Source organism: Euleptes europaea, chromosome 7 (genome assembly GCF_029931775.1).
Source record: "Euleptes europaea isolate rEulEur1 chromosome 7, rEulEur1.hap1, whole genome shotgun sequence".
Taxonomy (NCBI): Eukaryota; Metazoa; Chordata; class Lepidosauria; order Squamata; family Sphaerodactylidae; genus Euleptes; species Euleptes europaea.
The window spans coordinates 63,174,277-63,191,355 of NC_079318.1; the positions used below are offsets into that span (position 1 = coordinate 63,174,277).

Consider the following 17,079-nt stretch of genomic DNA (forward strand, 5'->3'; position numbering starts at 1 on the left):
GGGCTGTGCAAAGAAAATTCCAAGACCACGGTTACACAGCCCGGATAACCTACAAGAACCAAAGATCAGGAATTTTTTGCTTCAAAGAGAATGGTGTTGGATTAAGGAGAGATGAGTTCACCCCAGCTGTATATTTGAGGGACAAATTGAGGTGTACTGGAGCACACGCTTTGCACACAAAAAGTCCCAGGTTCAGTCCCTGACGCCTCGAATGAAAAAGGTTTCAGACACACAATCTGGGAAAGATCTCTGCCTAAAACCCAAGTGAGATGTTATGGCAGCCACAAGTCCAACCCATGGACACCGCCATTTTAGAGGAGAATTTAACCATTTTAAAAGTGTTGTGAGCTGACAGCATGGAGGTACCGGGCGATCTTGTCCCCCACCCCATGCCTTTTCAAGTGCTGAAATAGTAATGTCTAATTTGGCTCTAAGTTGTAGGGGAGCCACTGCCAGTCAAAACAGGTAGGTGGACCAATAGTCTCAATATAAGACTGAAGAGAAAGTTCCAATACATTCCCTAGAAAGTTTGGATGTATGCTATAAGTTCCGGTGGGAAATTTATAGTCTGTGCTTTATACCAGGCATATTGGCTCAAATCTCTCAGGTCCCAAGCATTCTCAAAACTGTTCTGTACCACCCATATTCACCTGAATATTAACAACCTTGATTCCAAGATGTAACTAAAAAAGGCCTTATTCTGTATAAGCAACTGATAGTCTCTGTATCAACTATATCGTGTAAGTTGTACCTTAACCACCTGTAAAATTGGACCTTCTTTCTGGAGCCCAAGGGCTCCAATCTTTGCTGCCCCCCTGGCCGAGATATCTAGGGTTGCCAACCTCCAGGTACTGAGAGAAAGTATAGTAAGGGCTCTATAAATGACATACAAACTCTTATTCTATAAGCCAGTGAATTTAGTGACAAAAGTGAAAAAATTACATACAATCTAATAAAGGAAACTTATGAAAATAACTATGAGTACATGTGAGGCAATACAATACAATACAAAAATATATTTTTTTGGCTTATCTCATTCAATGACTTATTAGTCTCTTAGAATTTTGTACTGTTCATATGCTTATTGTTCCCTCAGGAACTGGGAGAAAGATGATGGACGATAGGCGGAGAGGAACGCCGTCCGGATGCTTTGCGTTTTCACTACCCCGTGGGCAGCTTCATCAGCTCTCCTTTCAATTGGAGTCAAAGCTCCTTTAAGATGGAAACAAAATAATAACAAATTTCTAAGCTTATTACTCTTTGAACTAGACACAGTCTATAGTACTCAATAAAGCATACAACATAATGTTGGATACAGTGATAATTGCATACCTTCAATAAGTTACCATATCCATATAATCTCTCTGAGGTTAGAAGTTTCCCGCGACCACTGGGCTGCTCTGCTCTTAGCTGCTTAGATGCTTAGAATGCTGGTTACAGGTGTGTGTAATTTATCTGAAGACTCTACCTAAACTGAAACAGCTGTGGTCTTATAAGAAACATGAAAGGTCTATTTCATTGTTTAACCCAAAAGGAAAATAAGACTTTAAAAGATAAATGAAGTGCATTTCTTGTTTAAGCAGTATGTTTTGTATATTTTCTGCATTAAAAGGGTTACCTCTATAAACCCAAATGGTGAAAAAACACAAGTCTTTTTCATTGTGCTGGTTCTCAATGAAATGAGATGTTAGGGGGGCTTCCAATACTTTCGTTCTAATTCTGGAAATATGCTCACCAATGCGTAGTTTTAGTGGCCGTGTAGAGCTTCCCACGTACAATTTTCCACATTTGCATGTGATCCCGTAAACAGAGTTACAAGTAAGGCAGTTTGAAAAATGTTTAAGCTGGAACCTGAAACCTGAAGTGAGGGAACTAAATTCCTTCAATGGAAGACTTAAAGGGCAAAAGGAACAAGTACCACAGGCATAGTGTCCAACAGGTAAAGAATGCCACCCAATATTACAACAGCTCAAAAAGCAATTATTGATGACCTTTCCAGCGATAAGTCCATTATTATCCGACAGGCTGATAAAGGAGGAGCAATAGCAGTCCTGGACTCCAACGCTTATGATCTCGAAAACCGCAGGCAGTTATCTGATCCCCAATTCTATAAAAGACTAATTAGCAACCCCACATCCAGAATCTCCAAAATGATTAGAACAGTAATAGCAGAAGGTTTATCCTTGGGATATATAAATGACAATATAGCTAAATACCTTACAGTGAAGTTTCCAAAAATACCTATCTTTTATACACTCCCTAAATTACATAAAAATGCTGTAAACCCTCCCGGTCGGCCAATCATTTCCTCTAGAGGCAGTATTACTGAACCTTTATCACAAATGCTTGATTATTATTTGCAACCTTTTGTTAAAAACACTTCATCTTTTTTACAGGATTCTAGGGATCTTATAAAACAACTAGAAGGCTTCTATATACCTCCCAACGCCGTGCTTGCCACACTAGATGTCACTGCCTTGTATACTAATGTTCCTTTAACTGATGCTAGGAACATTATAGCTGATTGTCTTGATCAACGTCAGGATCTAATCCCCCCAACTCACTTTCTTCTTGATATAGCCGATATAGTTCTTGAGAATAACGTTTTTAGGTACAACTCTGATTTCTTTGTTCAGATCAAAGGCATAGCGATGGGCGCTTCCTGCGCCCCGGCAGTGGCAAACCTGTATATGATTTCCTTTGAAAAGCAATATATATTTAATAACAATCCTTTTTATAAGGAAATGCTTTTGTTTAAAAGGTTTGTGGATGATCTTCTGTTTTGCTTTTCCAGTATTGAGTCTTTTCAAGAATTTACTCAATGGCTCAACACTTGTGACCAACATTTGTCTTTTACTGGATCTCATAGCACTGATAAAATACAATACTTAGATCTTGAATAATTTGTCAGAACCGACAGAACCCTGGCCTTTAAACCTTATAAGAAATCAATGGCAAAGAATGCAGGCTTAAGATATGAGTCTTACCACCCGGTCCACCTTAAGAACAACCTCCCCTTCAGCCAATTCATTTGACTGAAGAGAAACTCCACCTTAAATTGGGACTATGAACAAGCGGCTAGAAACTTGCATTCAGATCTAGCTGAACGGGGATACCCAGATAATATTATACGTGCAGCAAAGATGAAAGCTGACTTTAGATCCCGTGACTCAATGTTTCAACCTAGAGTAAGCATCAAGGAGAACAGAATATTCTGTTCCCTTACCTACAGTCGGCATTCTCAATCTATTCAACGCATAGTGAACAGGCACTGGCATATTTTGTCAGGAGTAGAGGGTTGTACAAATCCTCCCGTCTTTGGCCTGAGAAGAAATGCTTCCTTAAGAGACAAACTTATACATTCTGATATGTTCATAAGACGTCCCTTGTCTTTACCTGTTGGACACTATGCCTGTGGTACTTGTTCCTTTTGCCCTTTAAGTCTTCCATTGAAGGAATTTAGTTCCCTCACTTCAGGTTTCAGGTTCCAGCTTAAACATTTTTCAAACTGCCTTTCTTGTAACTCTGTTTACGGGATCACATGCAAATGTGGAAAATTGTACGTGGGAAGCTCTACACGGCCACTAAAACTACGCATTGGTGAGCATATTTCCAGAATTAGAACGAAAGTATTGGAAGCCCCCCTAACATCTCATTTCATTGAGAACCAGCACAATGAAAAAGACTTGTGTTTTTTCACCATTTGGGTTTATAGAGGTAACCCTTTTAATGCAGAAAATATACAAAACATACTGCTTAAACAAGAAATGCGCTTCATTTATCTTTTAAAGTCTTATTTTCCTTTTGGGTTAAACAATGAAATAGACCTTTCATGTTTCTTATAAGACCACAGCTGTTTCAGTTTAGGTAGAGTCTTCAGATAAATTACACACACCTGTAACCAGCATTCTAAGCATCTAAGCAGCTAAGAGCAGAGCAGCCCAGTGGGCGTGTGAAACTTCTAACCTCAGAGAGATTATATGGATATGGTAACTTATTGAAGGTATGCAATTATCACTGTATCCAACATTATGTTGTATGCTTTATTGAGTACTATAGACTGTGTCTAGTTCAAAGAGTAATAAGCTTAGAAATTTGTTATTATTTTGTTTCCATCTTAAAGGAGCTTTGACTCCAATTGAAAGGAGAGCTGATGAAGCTGCCCACGGGGTAGTGAAAACGCAAAGCATCCGGACGGCGTTCCTCTCCGCCTATCGTCCATCATCTTTCTCCCAGTTCCTGAGGGAACAATAAGCATATGAACAGTACAAAATTCTAAGAGACTAATAAGTCATTGAATGAGATAAGCCAAAAAAATATATTTTTGTATTTTTGTATTGTATTGTATTGCCTCACATGTACTCATAGTTATTTTCATAAGTTTCCTTTATTAGATTGTATGTAATTTTTTCACTTTTGTCACTAAATTCACTGGCTTATAGAATAAGAGTTTGTATGTCATTTATAGAGCCCTTACTATACTTTCTCTCAGCTTGACTTTTATAGTAAACGTGCCATTTTTGCTCCAGCCTAACCTCCAGGTACTAGCTGGAGATCTCCTATTACAACTGATCTTCAGCCGATAGAGATCAGTTCACCTGGAGAAAATGCCCGCTTTGGAATTGGACTCTATGGCATTGAAGTCCCTCTCCTCCCCAAACCCTGCCATCCTCAGGCTCCGCCCTCAAAACCTCCCAGTGGTGGTGAAGAGGGACCTGGTAACCTAGAGATATCTCATCTTGTCCAGAGTATAGATTAGGAGTGGACTAAAACATTAAGGCAATCCTGGAGCAAGGTGAGTCAAGTGGCCTCTGTAATCCTGGCAGTGCTGAAGGGTCTGCTCAGCTCAGAACCCAGCCATGGCAATGGGGGTAAGCTCACCCAGTGCCAGCGGCATAGGAGCTACTTGCCTTAGCTTACTCTGGCTGCCAGTGGTGCTCCAAAGAAGTGGCCCACTGGGACTTTTCCCAGTAAGCTAAAGGGCCAGTCTGTCCCTGGTACAGATTATGGCCTTTTCTGCATGCATCGCTTTTCCCCAGATTTTGAAAGTGGTTGATCTGCGAGGGTTGGAATCAAATTCCACAATTTTTGTCTGCACACCTCCCTTTGCAACGTTGTTTTCTGTTTTCCCATATCAGTTTTTTTCTTGCCCACACTTTCCCCTAAAAGCGATGTTTTCTGGTGGGGAGCATCATGTCATTTGTGACGTGCATGATCGCACTGGATGCTCCCCCCACTCACCCTTAATTTGGTTTTTTTGCATATGTGCTCCAGTGGAGAGGTTGGCACAAGATGAATGCCCCAACACTGAAGCACAATCCACCATTAGGGACACCCCTCTCAAAAACAACTAGATTCCCCCTGTGTTTATTTCTCCTTGGTGATCTTTCCATGAGTGTTAATGAATGCCCAGATTTCCCCTCCCCATTTCTTTCAAAACCAAATCTCTTTAATCAGGTTACTTTTGATGCCACAGAAAGATTGATCCAGTGTTCTATTGCTGATGTGAGTCTCCCCCCAAAAAAATTTAAGGTGGAGGAAGGGGAAAGGAGGGAGGGTCCAGCTTTTCTTAGCCACATGTTTAAAGCAGTCTTCTGTTTTTCCTGTGGCATCAAAAGTTACCTGATTAAAGAGATCTGGTTTTGAAAGAAAAGGAGGAGGGGATCTGGGCATTTGTGTAGTGGTGCCAGCCACAAAACGGTCGCCCCAGCTTACCTTCAGTCACGCAGTGAAGATACTTGTCCTCTGGTGACAACTGCTGCCTTAAGCAACATCGTTAAAAATCTGCACAGCCAATCAAATCTCCAGTGGCCAATCAGAAGCCTTGCTGGGCAAAAGCTCTAACTGGCCCAACCCACTTTCTAAAAAAACTTGACAGGCAACAGAAAATGTGTTGGTGGGCGCCATAGTGTCCACAGGCACCACGTTGGGGACCCCCTGGTCTATAGGATAGCAAAGTGTACTGAGTCAAAGAAGATAAAATACCTTTCTCATAAGTTGCACTGTGTAAAAGGTTTACAAAATCTTCATTAATTAAAACTGGGTCCGGGAGGTTCAATGACCGAAAGGGGCTTCCTTGTAGGGGTGTAGGCACTGTTTGTGACCCATGCTCCTCCTTTTGTATTCTTCTGAGAAGAAAAAGGAAAAGGGGAAGCAAAACAACCGAAACACACATTTGGGAGTACATGTTTGATTTAAGGTATAAAGCGATACATAACTGATTTTCTATCCAGTAATCTTATATATTACAGATAGAATTCTATCAGGAGGGAGGAAGGAAATAACCAATTCCAGGCACTATGAAGAAACTGAAGCTGTTCTGAAGTTATAAAGAGACATTTCAGATTATTTTACTTACTTAGCTTTGAGCTTACGGGATTCTTTCCTTTTCTCTTGTTGTAACTGCTCAATTTTCTGCTGCATTTCTTCTTGCTTGGTACTGATTTCCTCAATCATGGACTTGGCATCATTAAGCTCCTCCTAATTCAAAAGGGAAATGCTGACATATGGCATGGGTAGGGTTGCTTGGTCCCTCTTCACCACCGGAGGAAGGTTTTTGGGGCGGAGCCTTAGGAGGGCAGGGTTTGGCGAGGGGAGGGACTTCAATGTCGTAGAGTCCAATTGCCAAAGCGGCCATTTTCTCCAGGTGAACTGATCTCTATTTGCTAGAAATCAGTTGTAATAGCAGGAGATCTCCTGCCACCACCTAGAAGTTGGCAGCCCTAGGCATGGGGAAAGTAATTGTGAAAGGTATGTTACAGGTTGACAAGAGTGGTGTATCCTTATCCTCAAACAGAGAGATAAATAGAAGGCAGAAATTACTGGGCTGACTGATTGCCAAGCCAGTTCCTGATGTGTTTTCAGCTCACAAGTTCTTTCTCAGGGAAAGCTACAGTGAAGATAAAGAAGTGATGATAACCCAGCATGTTACTCCAACCTTACCAAATTGAAGATAGCATAGGATATTGAGAAGAGGGTTTTTACCATAGTGTGAACTCAACTTAAAGATAATAATAATGATGATAATGATAATGATAACATTTTATTTGTACCCTGCCCTCCCCCGGCAATGGTGGGCTCAGGGTGGCTAACATCATAAAACACAATATAATATAACAGATAAATGTAAAACAGTAACATACCACTAGAGCAGTACTAAATCTTGCTCTGGCTCTTGTATATTAGGCAGATTTGGCCAACTTAATTTTTAAATCTCAAATCTACATCTATTGATATGTATATGTTTTACCCTTCACATCCCCCCCCCCCGCCCCCAGCCGCTTTTTCCATAGTTGCAATTCTGGGCGCTTAGGAAGGGGAGGCATGTTGAGGACATTGTAGATGCTGCCCGTAGGTGCCTCCCCCACAACCAGCTAGCTTTTCCTCATTCAAGTAAACCAGCAAACTGACTATTGAAGAGCTTGCTAATGAGAATCATGTGTATATGTCTACATCTCCATGCTATATGGCAGGGGTGGGGAACCTTTTTCCTGCTAAGGGCCATTTGTACATTTATAACATCATTCGGGGGCCATACCAGGCGTAGATCTCCCGGTGTGTTGGGGGGAGAGGCTAGGGTTGCCAGGTCTCTGGCCACCACTTGGAGGTTGGCAACTCCAGGGGAGGCCATGCAGAGAAGGCCTGGAGGGCCCCCCCGCTCCCCCCCTCCCAGGCGGGAGGGCAGCCAGCGGTGGGCCCGAGCAAACGAGGCACCAGGGGGCCACAGCCCACGGTCGATCGGCAAGAGAGGAAGGAAAATAGAGAAAGAGGAAAAGGGAGAGGGGGAGAAAGAAAAGGACGATCCTGGCTGCATCCTGGCTGGAACAGGGAAGAAAGGAGGCTCAAGCGACCGTGCGATTTCGCCCAAAGACTTTTCTCTTAATCAAACAAAAAATCCTTTACTTTCCTGAAAAGAGGGAGGGTTACATGGAGTAAAAACAAATAACAATCTATCTAGTTCCCTATAAATCTTGCTAGGAATCCTAGCAGGTACTAAGGCTTAAACCCCTTTTGTCTGTGTCCCAGCTCAGGAGAGCTAAGCACAGGCATCTTGCTTTTGTGAGATTCAAATGTAACTAACACATCCTGCCCCAAAGTTTTACACCTTTAACAAAGGAACAGGGTAATAAAACAATTCTGACTCCGTGCCTTTCTGCACGTTTGCAATGGATACCTACATCTTGTCATTTCATCATCACCTTGAGACTATCTGAACTGTTGATATAAACAAGTTAACCCTAATACTCTCGCTGCTCAACAGCCGACAGGCAACAAGAGGGGCTCACAGTGTGCCCCGGCGTTCCTGCCCGCTGTAGGTATAGGGGGCAGCCTTGGGGGGAGTGTCCCTCCCCCCTCCTCTCGCCGACCAACAGCCATCAGTCGGCGAGGGGCGGTCCAAAGGGCGCAGCAGCGCCCCTGCAAGCTGTGGCCCCAGGAACACCCTCGGGGAGGGCCGCCCTGCGCCGCGCCTCCGCGGCGGGGCCCCGGAGCTCCCGAGGGCCACAAAAAATGTCCTCTGGGGCCGCATATCTGAGGTTCCCCATCCCTGCTATATGGTACGGCCACCTAATCCTCAAGCAGGTCTATTTTGTTATATTCAGAATCTTTTTTTGTCAGAATTGAAGAGGTTATTAGCACACACGGCCAACCTTGAAACAGTTCAAAGAGTTCTTCATCTCTGCCACTTTCTCCTCCATTGCGCATCGGCAACTTTGAACCTTCTCCTCAAGAGCGTACTCCCCATGTTGAATTCTTGAAAGTTCCTGCATTGCTTCAGTGAAACCAGTTTTCAGTTCAGAAGCCAGGGCCTGCAACTAAAGAAACCGGAGTGATTATCAGTTGGGGATGCCATAGAAAACATGGTGGCGCCACCCTACTCCATTCTACCTTCTGTCACCCTATACAATTTCCTTTTATTGTGTCTTTTCATGGGACACAAGAATTCTCAGACTATCATTATGTACCTTGACCAGAAGAAAAAGGAACTAGATAAAGCATTAGAATCATTTCCCATTGAGATAATTCACAGTGGGCCATTTTCTCCAGGTGAACTGATCTCTATCGGCTGAAGATCAGTTGTAATAGCAGGAGATCTCCAGCTAGTACCAGGAGCTTGGCAACCCTAAAATAGAGCAGGACTTCCTTTCCCTTAACAACAGCACAACCAGAGGTTCTGGCTTTGGATCTTCAAACTGATGTGAACCAGTGGGGTCACAACTATTACAGAAATGGGCTAAGGCCTCTTGGAATGCTACAGCAAGGCCAGAGAAGGTCAACAAGGACAATGAAAAGATTTTAAAAGGCAGAAGAATGATGTAAAATCTTTACACGATCATGGAAATTTTCACCAATTACCACAGAATCAAAGAACTACCGAGTTTTCTGACAGGCTAGTGTTCAAAGTCCACAAACTAGCCAGCATGCATACCACTCATGTACCCCTGCTAGACGCAGAAAATAGATTAAAGAAGAAGAAGCGTTGATTTTTATATGCCGACTTTCTCTACCACTAAAGGAAGAATCAAACCAGCTTACATTCACTTTCCCTTCCCCTCCCCACAACAGACACCCTGTGAGGTAGGTGGGGCTCGGAGAACTCTAAGAGAACTGTGACTAGCCCAAGGTCACCCAGCTGGCTTCATGTGTAGGAGTAGGGAAACCAACCCGGTTCACCAGGGGAGGATGGAGCTCAACAGGGATAGAGTTTACCCTCAGAAGCTACCATTTTCTTCAGGGGAACTGATCTCTAGTCTGGAGATCTGTTGTAATTCCAGAAGTCCAGGCTGCACCTGGAGGTTGGCAACCCATCCGGAACCCCATAGACTAAAAAGCAGTTAGAGGATGATTGTGAAAATGGGAGCACAGAAAAAACATTGCAAGGAAAGAGCTGATCATCCACCCAACCACTCGCTTCAAAATCACAACTTCCTAATACTGCTTTTATCTTTAAAAGCTTTTGGTGGCTTTGTGACAGCTCTAATTTTCTCTGGATTACACATATACATGCAAATCCAGAGCCCCACGTACACTCCAATGCACATAAGTGACTTCTGAGCATGACAGGAGAGCTCTGGGGATGCATCAAAATCCTTGGGCACCTACAGGACATTATTGTAATAGCACATTAAGGTATTAGATAACAGATTACTGGATTAAGAATGCAATCCTAAACAGATTTGCACCTTTCTAAACTCACTGACTTCAATGGATTTAGAAGAGTGTAAATCTATTTATGACGGCAAGTAAGGCATTCATGTATGAAGTTCTGCTATTGCTAACCTACTCTGGAAACAGTGAAAAGAAAATCTAAGTGCTAGGATATATAGCCCTTCCATGCAATAGGAGGCGCTGCAACAAAGATCATATCTGACTTGTTCATGAAATTGGAAATGCAACTCCAGGACATGTCAGAGAACAGAGGAAGGAGTCAGAAATAGCAGCACAAGATTCTGTAGTGTTATCAATAGAACCTGTCATTGAAACTTGACCTCTGTTTTACTTGAATAATCTGAGATCTATTAAAACACAGAAAGTAATGTTTATTCCAGATGTCCAAAAGAAAGTGTAAATCAGAGAGTATATTTTGAATGTGCCTTTCAATCTCATGTTTTCTTTGTTAATTGTTAACAGCCTTTGCATCTGAAATAAAGTTTTTATTTGGCTAGTCTCGTTTTTGTCTCTGTGCATATTTTTCTGTTGGATCTGGGTTTTTTTTACATTCCGTATTTAAAATCCTACTAATTCCTTAAATGTTGGGGATTATTTGGAGCATCTTGCTCATTTTTACCTGGGCAATCTGTGTTGCAGGGTTAATCACTGGCACACTTTCAGTTTCTCCTGTGGGAATAAAGAACTTCAGTCAATTAACAGGAGTCATTAGGCTTGCTATATATAAAATGGGGGCATAGTGACTTGCAATCCACTTTAGATGCGAATCTTCTTTTCTGTTCTAGAACATACAGTCCTGCTTTGCAGATGCCACATCCTTTGCACAGTCTGCCACATTTATGAACAAAGGAATTTCTGCAATGAAATATATCTTTGGACCAGTTTTATTCAGTCTTGGGAAGTGTCTAACGCTGCTAGCAAAGCTGTATCTATGGTGATGGGGTAATGTGAAAGGGTAGGGAATAACCAGCTCCAGAACTGATTTTCTGAAGTGTAATTTCAACAAACACAGAGTAATGGAGTGATTAAACTTGCTGCAGATTTTTGCTACACAAGACTAACCACCTTGTCAAATGTAATTTCCTGGTTATCGTGAAATCAACAAAGGGAGATCTCATGCTGGGAGTCCTGGATGGACTCCCAATTTTAGATGTGCGACAGCCCAAAGTAAATCCATCCATCCCAGATTGCAAACTATATGGGATAATCCAGCTCTTCAGCAGTGGAAGTATTAAGTGCCCAGATAGATTTACAGTAGGAATGCATAGGGTTGCTAGCTTCCAGGTAGGGCCTCAAGATCTCTTGGAATTATAACTGATCTGTACACTACAGAGATCAGTTCCCCCAGATAAAATGGCTGCTTTGGAGGGTGGACTTTATGGAATTATACCTCACTGATATCCCTCCCCACCCCAAAACCCACTTTCCCTAGGCTCCACTTGAAAAAATCTCCAGGAATATCACAATTTGGAGTTGGGAAGTCATGATTCATGTAATCCCAATCTGATGCTGAGGAATACATATAGATACATATAGACCTGCTAACATCTCTAACACCAAGCCCTTTCCAATGGGCTGTATTCTCTGCTTTATATTTGCTCCTTGTCATTTCCAGGTCTGTTATTTCTCTATTTGAGTCAAAGATCAAGCCTACACCACAGACTTCCTGATCTGATAGTAATTCCCCAACGTCTCCTTCTGAGATGAGGGGAACACTCTTAGGATTCAATTTACAGTTTGTAAGATTCTTTGGGGGGAAGTCTTCTCAGTTGAACTGGCATAAAACCATCCTAAGTGTAGATCTGTGCTATTGCCTGCTTGGGGAAAGTACATGATAGCAGAAAACAAAGGTTGGGGTGTTGTGGATTTGCCAGAAGTGCACATGAGCCATAATTGTCTTTTAGTTAGAGAAATGAGATTCTGAGGTGACAGAGCCTAAGATTCATTATCTTTCTCCTCAGAAGGCCTGGATTTCCTTAAGAAACAGGGCACTTTGTAATAGTTCGCTCACAGAGCTCATGCCCTGTTTCAGCTAAAGATGACATAATTCCTCATGGGAAGCAGAAGCAGGAAACAAAAGAATATGAGAACTTTTTGCTTCTCTGTCGTTTCCCAGTACAAATGGGGATCTATTCCATATTTAGCAGGTTTGAGATTTGATTGGATACAGGCCCTCTTTGAGAGGGCCACAGATGGGATTCTGAATAGGGCTGATGTGCTAAAAAGGGAAGTAATGGCCTTTTATGCAGGGACGTTTCCCTGTGATCACTCCCCCTGACTGCTCCAGGGATTCCTTTTGATTATGCATGCCTTATCCGCCTATCAGAGGTCGCCTTGCTCTCCCCATGCATTTTGCCCATGTTTTCCAGATGCTGTTTTAGCCAGAATCTGAAAAACATAGGCAAAACACGCAGGTCGAGCGAGGTGATCTCTGATGAGCGGATAAGGCATGCATAATCAAATGGAAGCCCTGAAGCAGTCAGCAGGGGTGACTGTGGGGAAATGTCCCTGCATAAAAGTCCTGAGTTTTCTTTAGTCAGAGGATTTTGAAATAGGAAGCTACTGCATCAGTCAGACTGCTGGTCAATCTAGATAGTCTCCTCTAACTGACAGTAGCTGTCCAGGGTGTTGGGCAGATGGAGATCTCTTAAACTGAGCCTAGGATCTTCTTCATGCAAAAATGTCATATACTGTCATATACACTCTGTCATATACTGTCAGACCATTGGCGCATCTCCCTGGCTGGCAGGAGCCCTCCAAGGCTTCAAGTAAAGATGGTTCTGTCCCGCTACCTGAAATTCTTTTAACTGGAAATGCTAAGAACTGAACCTGGGGCCTTATGCATGCATGGCATATGCTCTACCACTGAACCATGGCTCTGCCTAGATTTTTTTTGTTTTGGGGTATTTTTTGCTTTCTTATAGGATCTGAAGGATCACAACATTTGGGGTGAGGAAGAATAGTTTGCCATAATAAATAATATAAAGTGTGTTTTCGATAATATGATTATGATAAAAAGAAGAATTGTACTAATTTAAGCGCTGCAGGCATCTTGGGAGTAGAGGATCCTTTTCCGAAATGTTCAAAACTGGGACATTTACACCATAGAAGTCCAACCTTTCACCAAATTATGCTCCTTTATCCCCAATAGTTCTGTGCCTTTCATACTGGCTTGCCATCTAAAGACTCTCTGGCAAACGTATCTATTTGTAAAAAAAATTCATACTGTACTAATTTTGCTTCTGTAAAAAAATGTTCAAAGCTGCTAGCAGCATATCATACAATAGTATAATTACTCCAACCATCTTATACATAATTAATCTTTTAAAAGCATAATACAACTATATGAATTACAAGCAGTTGATTTAGGATACTTTACAGCTTTCTGGACTAGAAAAGTAATAATTTTCCTAAAAGGGGCTGTGGGGAGGGGCTGTGGCTCAGTGGCAGAGCATCTGCTTGGCATGCAGAAGGTCCCAGGTTCAATCCCCAGCATCTCCAGTTAAAGGGATTAGGCAGGTAAGTGATGTGAAAGACCCCTGCCTGAGACCCTGGAGAGCTGCTGCCAGTCTGAGTAGGCAATACTGACTTTGATGGACCAAGAGTCTGATTCAGTATAAGGTAGTTTCATGTGTTCGTGTGTGACTAGGACTGAGGAAAACAGCTTCTCCCAATATTTGTTTGCTTGTTTACACTTCACTTTTCTCCCCAATCTGGGCCCAAAGCAGCTTGCATCAGTCTCCTCTCCTCTAGGTTATCTTCACAACAACCCTGTGAAGTGGGTTAGGCTGAATGTGTGCCGACTGGCCCAAGGTCACCCAGCAAGTTTTCATGGCAGACTGGGGGTTTGAACCTGGGGCTCCCAGATCCCAGTCCAACACTCTAACCACTATACGACACTGGCTGCCGACCTACTGTTCAACAGAAGACTACCCACAATTCTGCCTGAGTACTGCAGTGTAACACATGGCTGTCTTGATGCCCTTTGAGCCAGTATGGTCAAGATAAATGGGGGTCTCCATTCCAACAAAAACCAGCATATAGGCAGCACAGAAAACTCCAGCATGAATTAGTCATCTGGAAACTTCCATTCTTTACACCAACACTCAAACAAGTATGTAACAATGATATAGAACAGGGCATCAATTTATTGAATTCCTGCTGTGACATCAAAGGACCACTTTCACTCTTTATAGGACTATTATTATTGTGAATTATTATTAAAGCTTCCTGAAATGAATTCAGTTATCACTGGTGAATGGAGCCTAGGTGGACAAATAATTGGTTCTGGTTTTACCGGTCATATAAAATGTGAATCCCCTCCCCTCCCTTAGCTTCCGTGAATTAGTTGCATATATTTGTAGGAATAACATTTCTAGAAGAGAAACCATACCTTGCTGTATCTATACCACTTAAAAGGTCAAGTGATGTTAGATCAACATCTGCAATTGTTCACTGTATCCAGAGAAGACGTTTTGGAATGCAGTTGTGCAAAGCTCATTCAAAGGTGCTACCATTAAAAACAGTCAGCATTGAACAGAGAAAAGAAAGGAAATGTACATTTGAGCCAATTTATGATGAACCTCAGTCCATCCCAGTGTTTGTTTGTTTTTGCCAACATTCCCTGAACTTATTTTAAAAAGCGGTCAGTTATAGTAGCTTTCTTTCTTTCAAAATGGCTGCCACAATCACTAGGATTATGGTCGCCCCTGCCCTGTGACCGACTCCATTGTGAATTCCTGTTTACAACCTGCCACCCAACCTATTTGTACATTTCCCTGAAATGGTTGCAGTGCCTGTGTTGGGCTTCTATGGATAAGGGAGACTTTTTTTTTCAGCCTCAGCTTTTGTTTAATGGGTTATTGTCTTCTACAGGTAGTGTATCTATGGGTCATGGAATAAAGTCATTGCCAATCCTCCCCCTTCCAAATTTCCCCAAGTGTTGCTGCTTGCAAAACTATATTTTGTATTCAGCAGCCCTACCATCTGCCATATTAGAAGGGAGATTTAAGAATATCCCCAGGGTGGAGAGACTTTGCCCGTGTAACACAGGAGAGCTGGAAACCATTGAACTTGTATTTTTTAGATGTCCCCTCTACAAGTCAGCCCGCTTCAATATTATTGACCCTTTGATTAGGGAAATGGGCTCTGTTGATGAGGGTGAATGGACCAAATAGGGTTGCCAGGTCCCTCTTCTCAACCGGCGGGAGATTTTGGGGGCAGAGCCTGAAGAGGGAGGGGTTTGGGGAGGGGAGGGACTCCAATGCCATAGAGTTCAATTGCCAAAGCAGCCATTTTTCTCCAGGTGATCTGATCTCTATCACCTGGAGATCAGTTGAATTAGCAGATCTCCTGCTACTACCTGGCAGTTGGCAACCCTAGGACCAAAAGGTTTCTGCTGGGAGACAGCTCACCAATCAGGTTGCAAAATATTGTGCCATAGCAATGAAGCTACGTCGCCTCAATGTTCCCTAAACTATGGAAGTGTAAAATTGGGTGATTCCTAATTTTGTTGGCCTTAGTTGTAAACATCTACTCTGTATGGTCAGTTTCTGTTTTATCTGGCATATTAGCCGCAACTAAAATTTATGTATTTATTTATTTTGTATTATGAAATATCTTTATAGTCTGTTTCTGAATATACTTTACCTGCTCTTCTGTTGGAATCCATGCCTCTTAAAGAGTTCTTCAGTCCAATCAAGATGCCAGCCCCCTCTTCAAAGAGCTTTTATTGTTCGCAGAAAACTCTGAATATCCCATGATTCTGGAGAGTTTAGCATGTGAGTTTTCCGATGAATCAGAGGATCCACTTCCTATTTTCATTGGAGGGAACAGGGCAATGTAGTTATTGATCTGCTTTTTGCCAGAAATGTCACATTCTGGAGGAGTGGGGGGAAGCAGAATGCTTTGAGTTTCATGGCACATTTCTGGGCTCAGGGTTACATCTATAGCGGAGTTGTTCTGCTGTATGAAACGATTCTACAAAAATAACCTTCCTTAGGCCAGGGATTAGCCCCATTCAGCCATTTTGCTGACAACTTATACTATCCCTTTCGGTGACATAAATGCCAGGCTAGGATTACAGGAGATGTTGCTCAATTTACAAAAACAGACAGACCTCTTCTTCTTCCACAGGGATGAAGGATTTTCCCAGCTAGCCCAAGTCCCTAAACCCTAACAAGGAGTATGCTGTCCAGCATTGTTGCACCAGCCCCAAAAGAAATAAGAACTTACTACCACCGCTACCACCAGAAGATTGTATAGAAATGCCATTTTGGTGCTTCTGGAAATGAAACCATTTGCTTTTGTCTCTTCTTCAAAAACAATTACCCCAGAGTTTTCTGGCCACCTACCTTGTACCTTTTAGCACGGGCAAATTTTAGATACTTTACGTAGGGCACAATGACTGCAAAAAACACCAGTTTAGTAAAAAGGGGGGGGAACCCATTATGGGTAAATAAAGCCATTTATTACATAAAGGATAAATGTTTGAGCAAAAATGTCTAAGTACTGAGCAAGGGCTAAAATCCAACAAGTGCTTAATGCAATCCTCTGAAATATCTCCCTATGGTTTTAGTTGAGGGAGGCAGAAAGAAGAATCTTAAAGTTGCCAGATTTCTGGGCTGGTTTTACTAGGGTTGCCAACTTCCAGGAAAGGTTGCAGTTGGCTCACCTGGCTCGCCATGACCCCTGAATTATTAGGGTTGCCAACCTCCAGGTATTAGCTGAAGATCTCCTGCTATCACAACTGATCTCCAGCCGATAGAGATCAGTTTACCTGGAGAAAATGGCTGCTTTGGCAATTGGACTCTATGGCATTGAAGTCCCTTCCCTCCCCAAACCCTGCCCTCCTCAGGCTCTGCCCCAAAAACCTCCCACCGGTGGCGAAGAGGGACCTGGCAACCCTAGGTT

General features: G+C 42.5%; 1 protein-coding gene across 1 annotated transcript in view; it reads right to left on the minus strand.

Annotated features, from left to right (window-relative positions):
- The window catches only part of ARHGEF33 (Rho guanine nucleotide exchange factor 33), a 36,035-nt gene extending 19,183 nt beyond the window's left edge, over positions 1 to 16,852 (minus strand). Inside the window, exons 1-6 of the mRNA XM_056853395.1 lie at positions 16,841 to 16,852; positions 15,817 to 15,892; positions 10,787 to 10,836; positions 8,649 to 8,813; positions 6,359 to 6,480; positions 5,986 to 6,128 (exon numbers count right to left, since the gene is read on the minus strand). Of these exons, the coding sequence (XP_056709373.1) occupies positions 5,986 to 6,128; positions 6,359 to 6,480; positions 8,649 to 8,813; positions 10,787 to 10,836; positions 15,817 to 15,892; positions 16,841 to 16,852 (568 nt within the window). The remainder of the gene's footprint in view (positions 1 to 5,985; positions 6,129 to 6,358; positions 6,481 to 8,648; positions 8,814 to 10,786; positions 10,837 to 15,816; positions 15,893 to 16,840) is intronic.
- Positions 16,853 to 17,079: the final 227 nt, after the last annotated feature.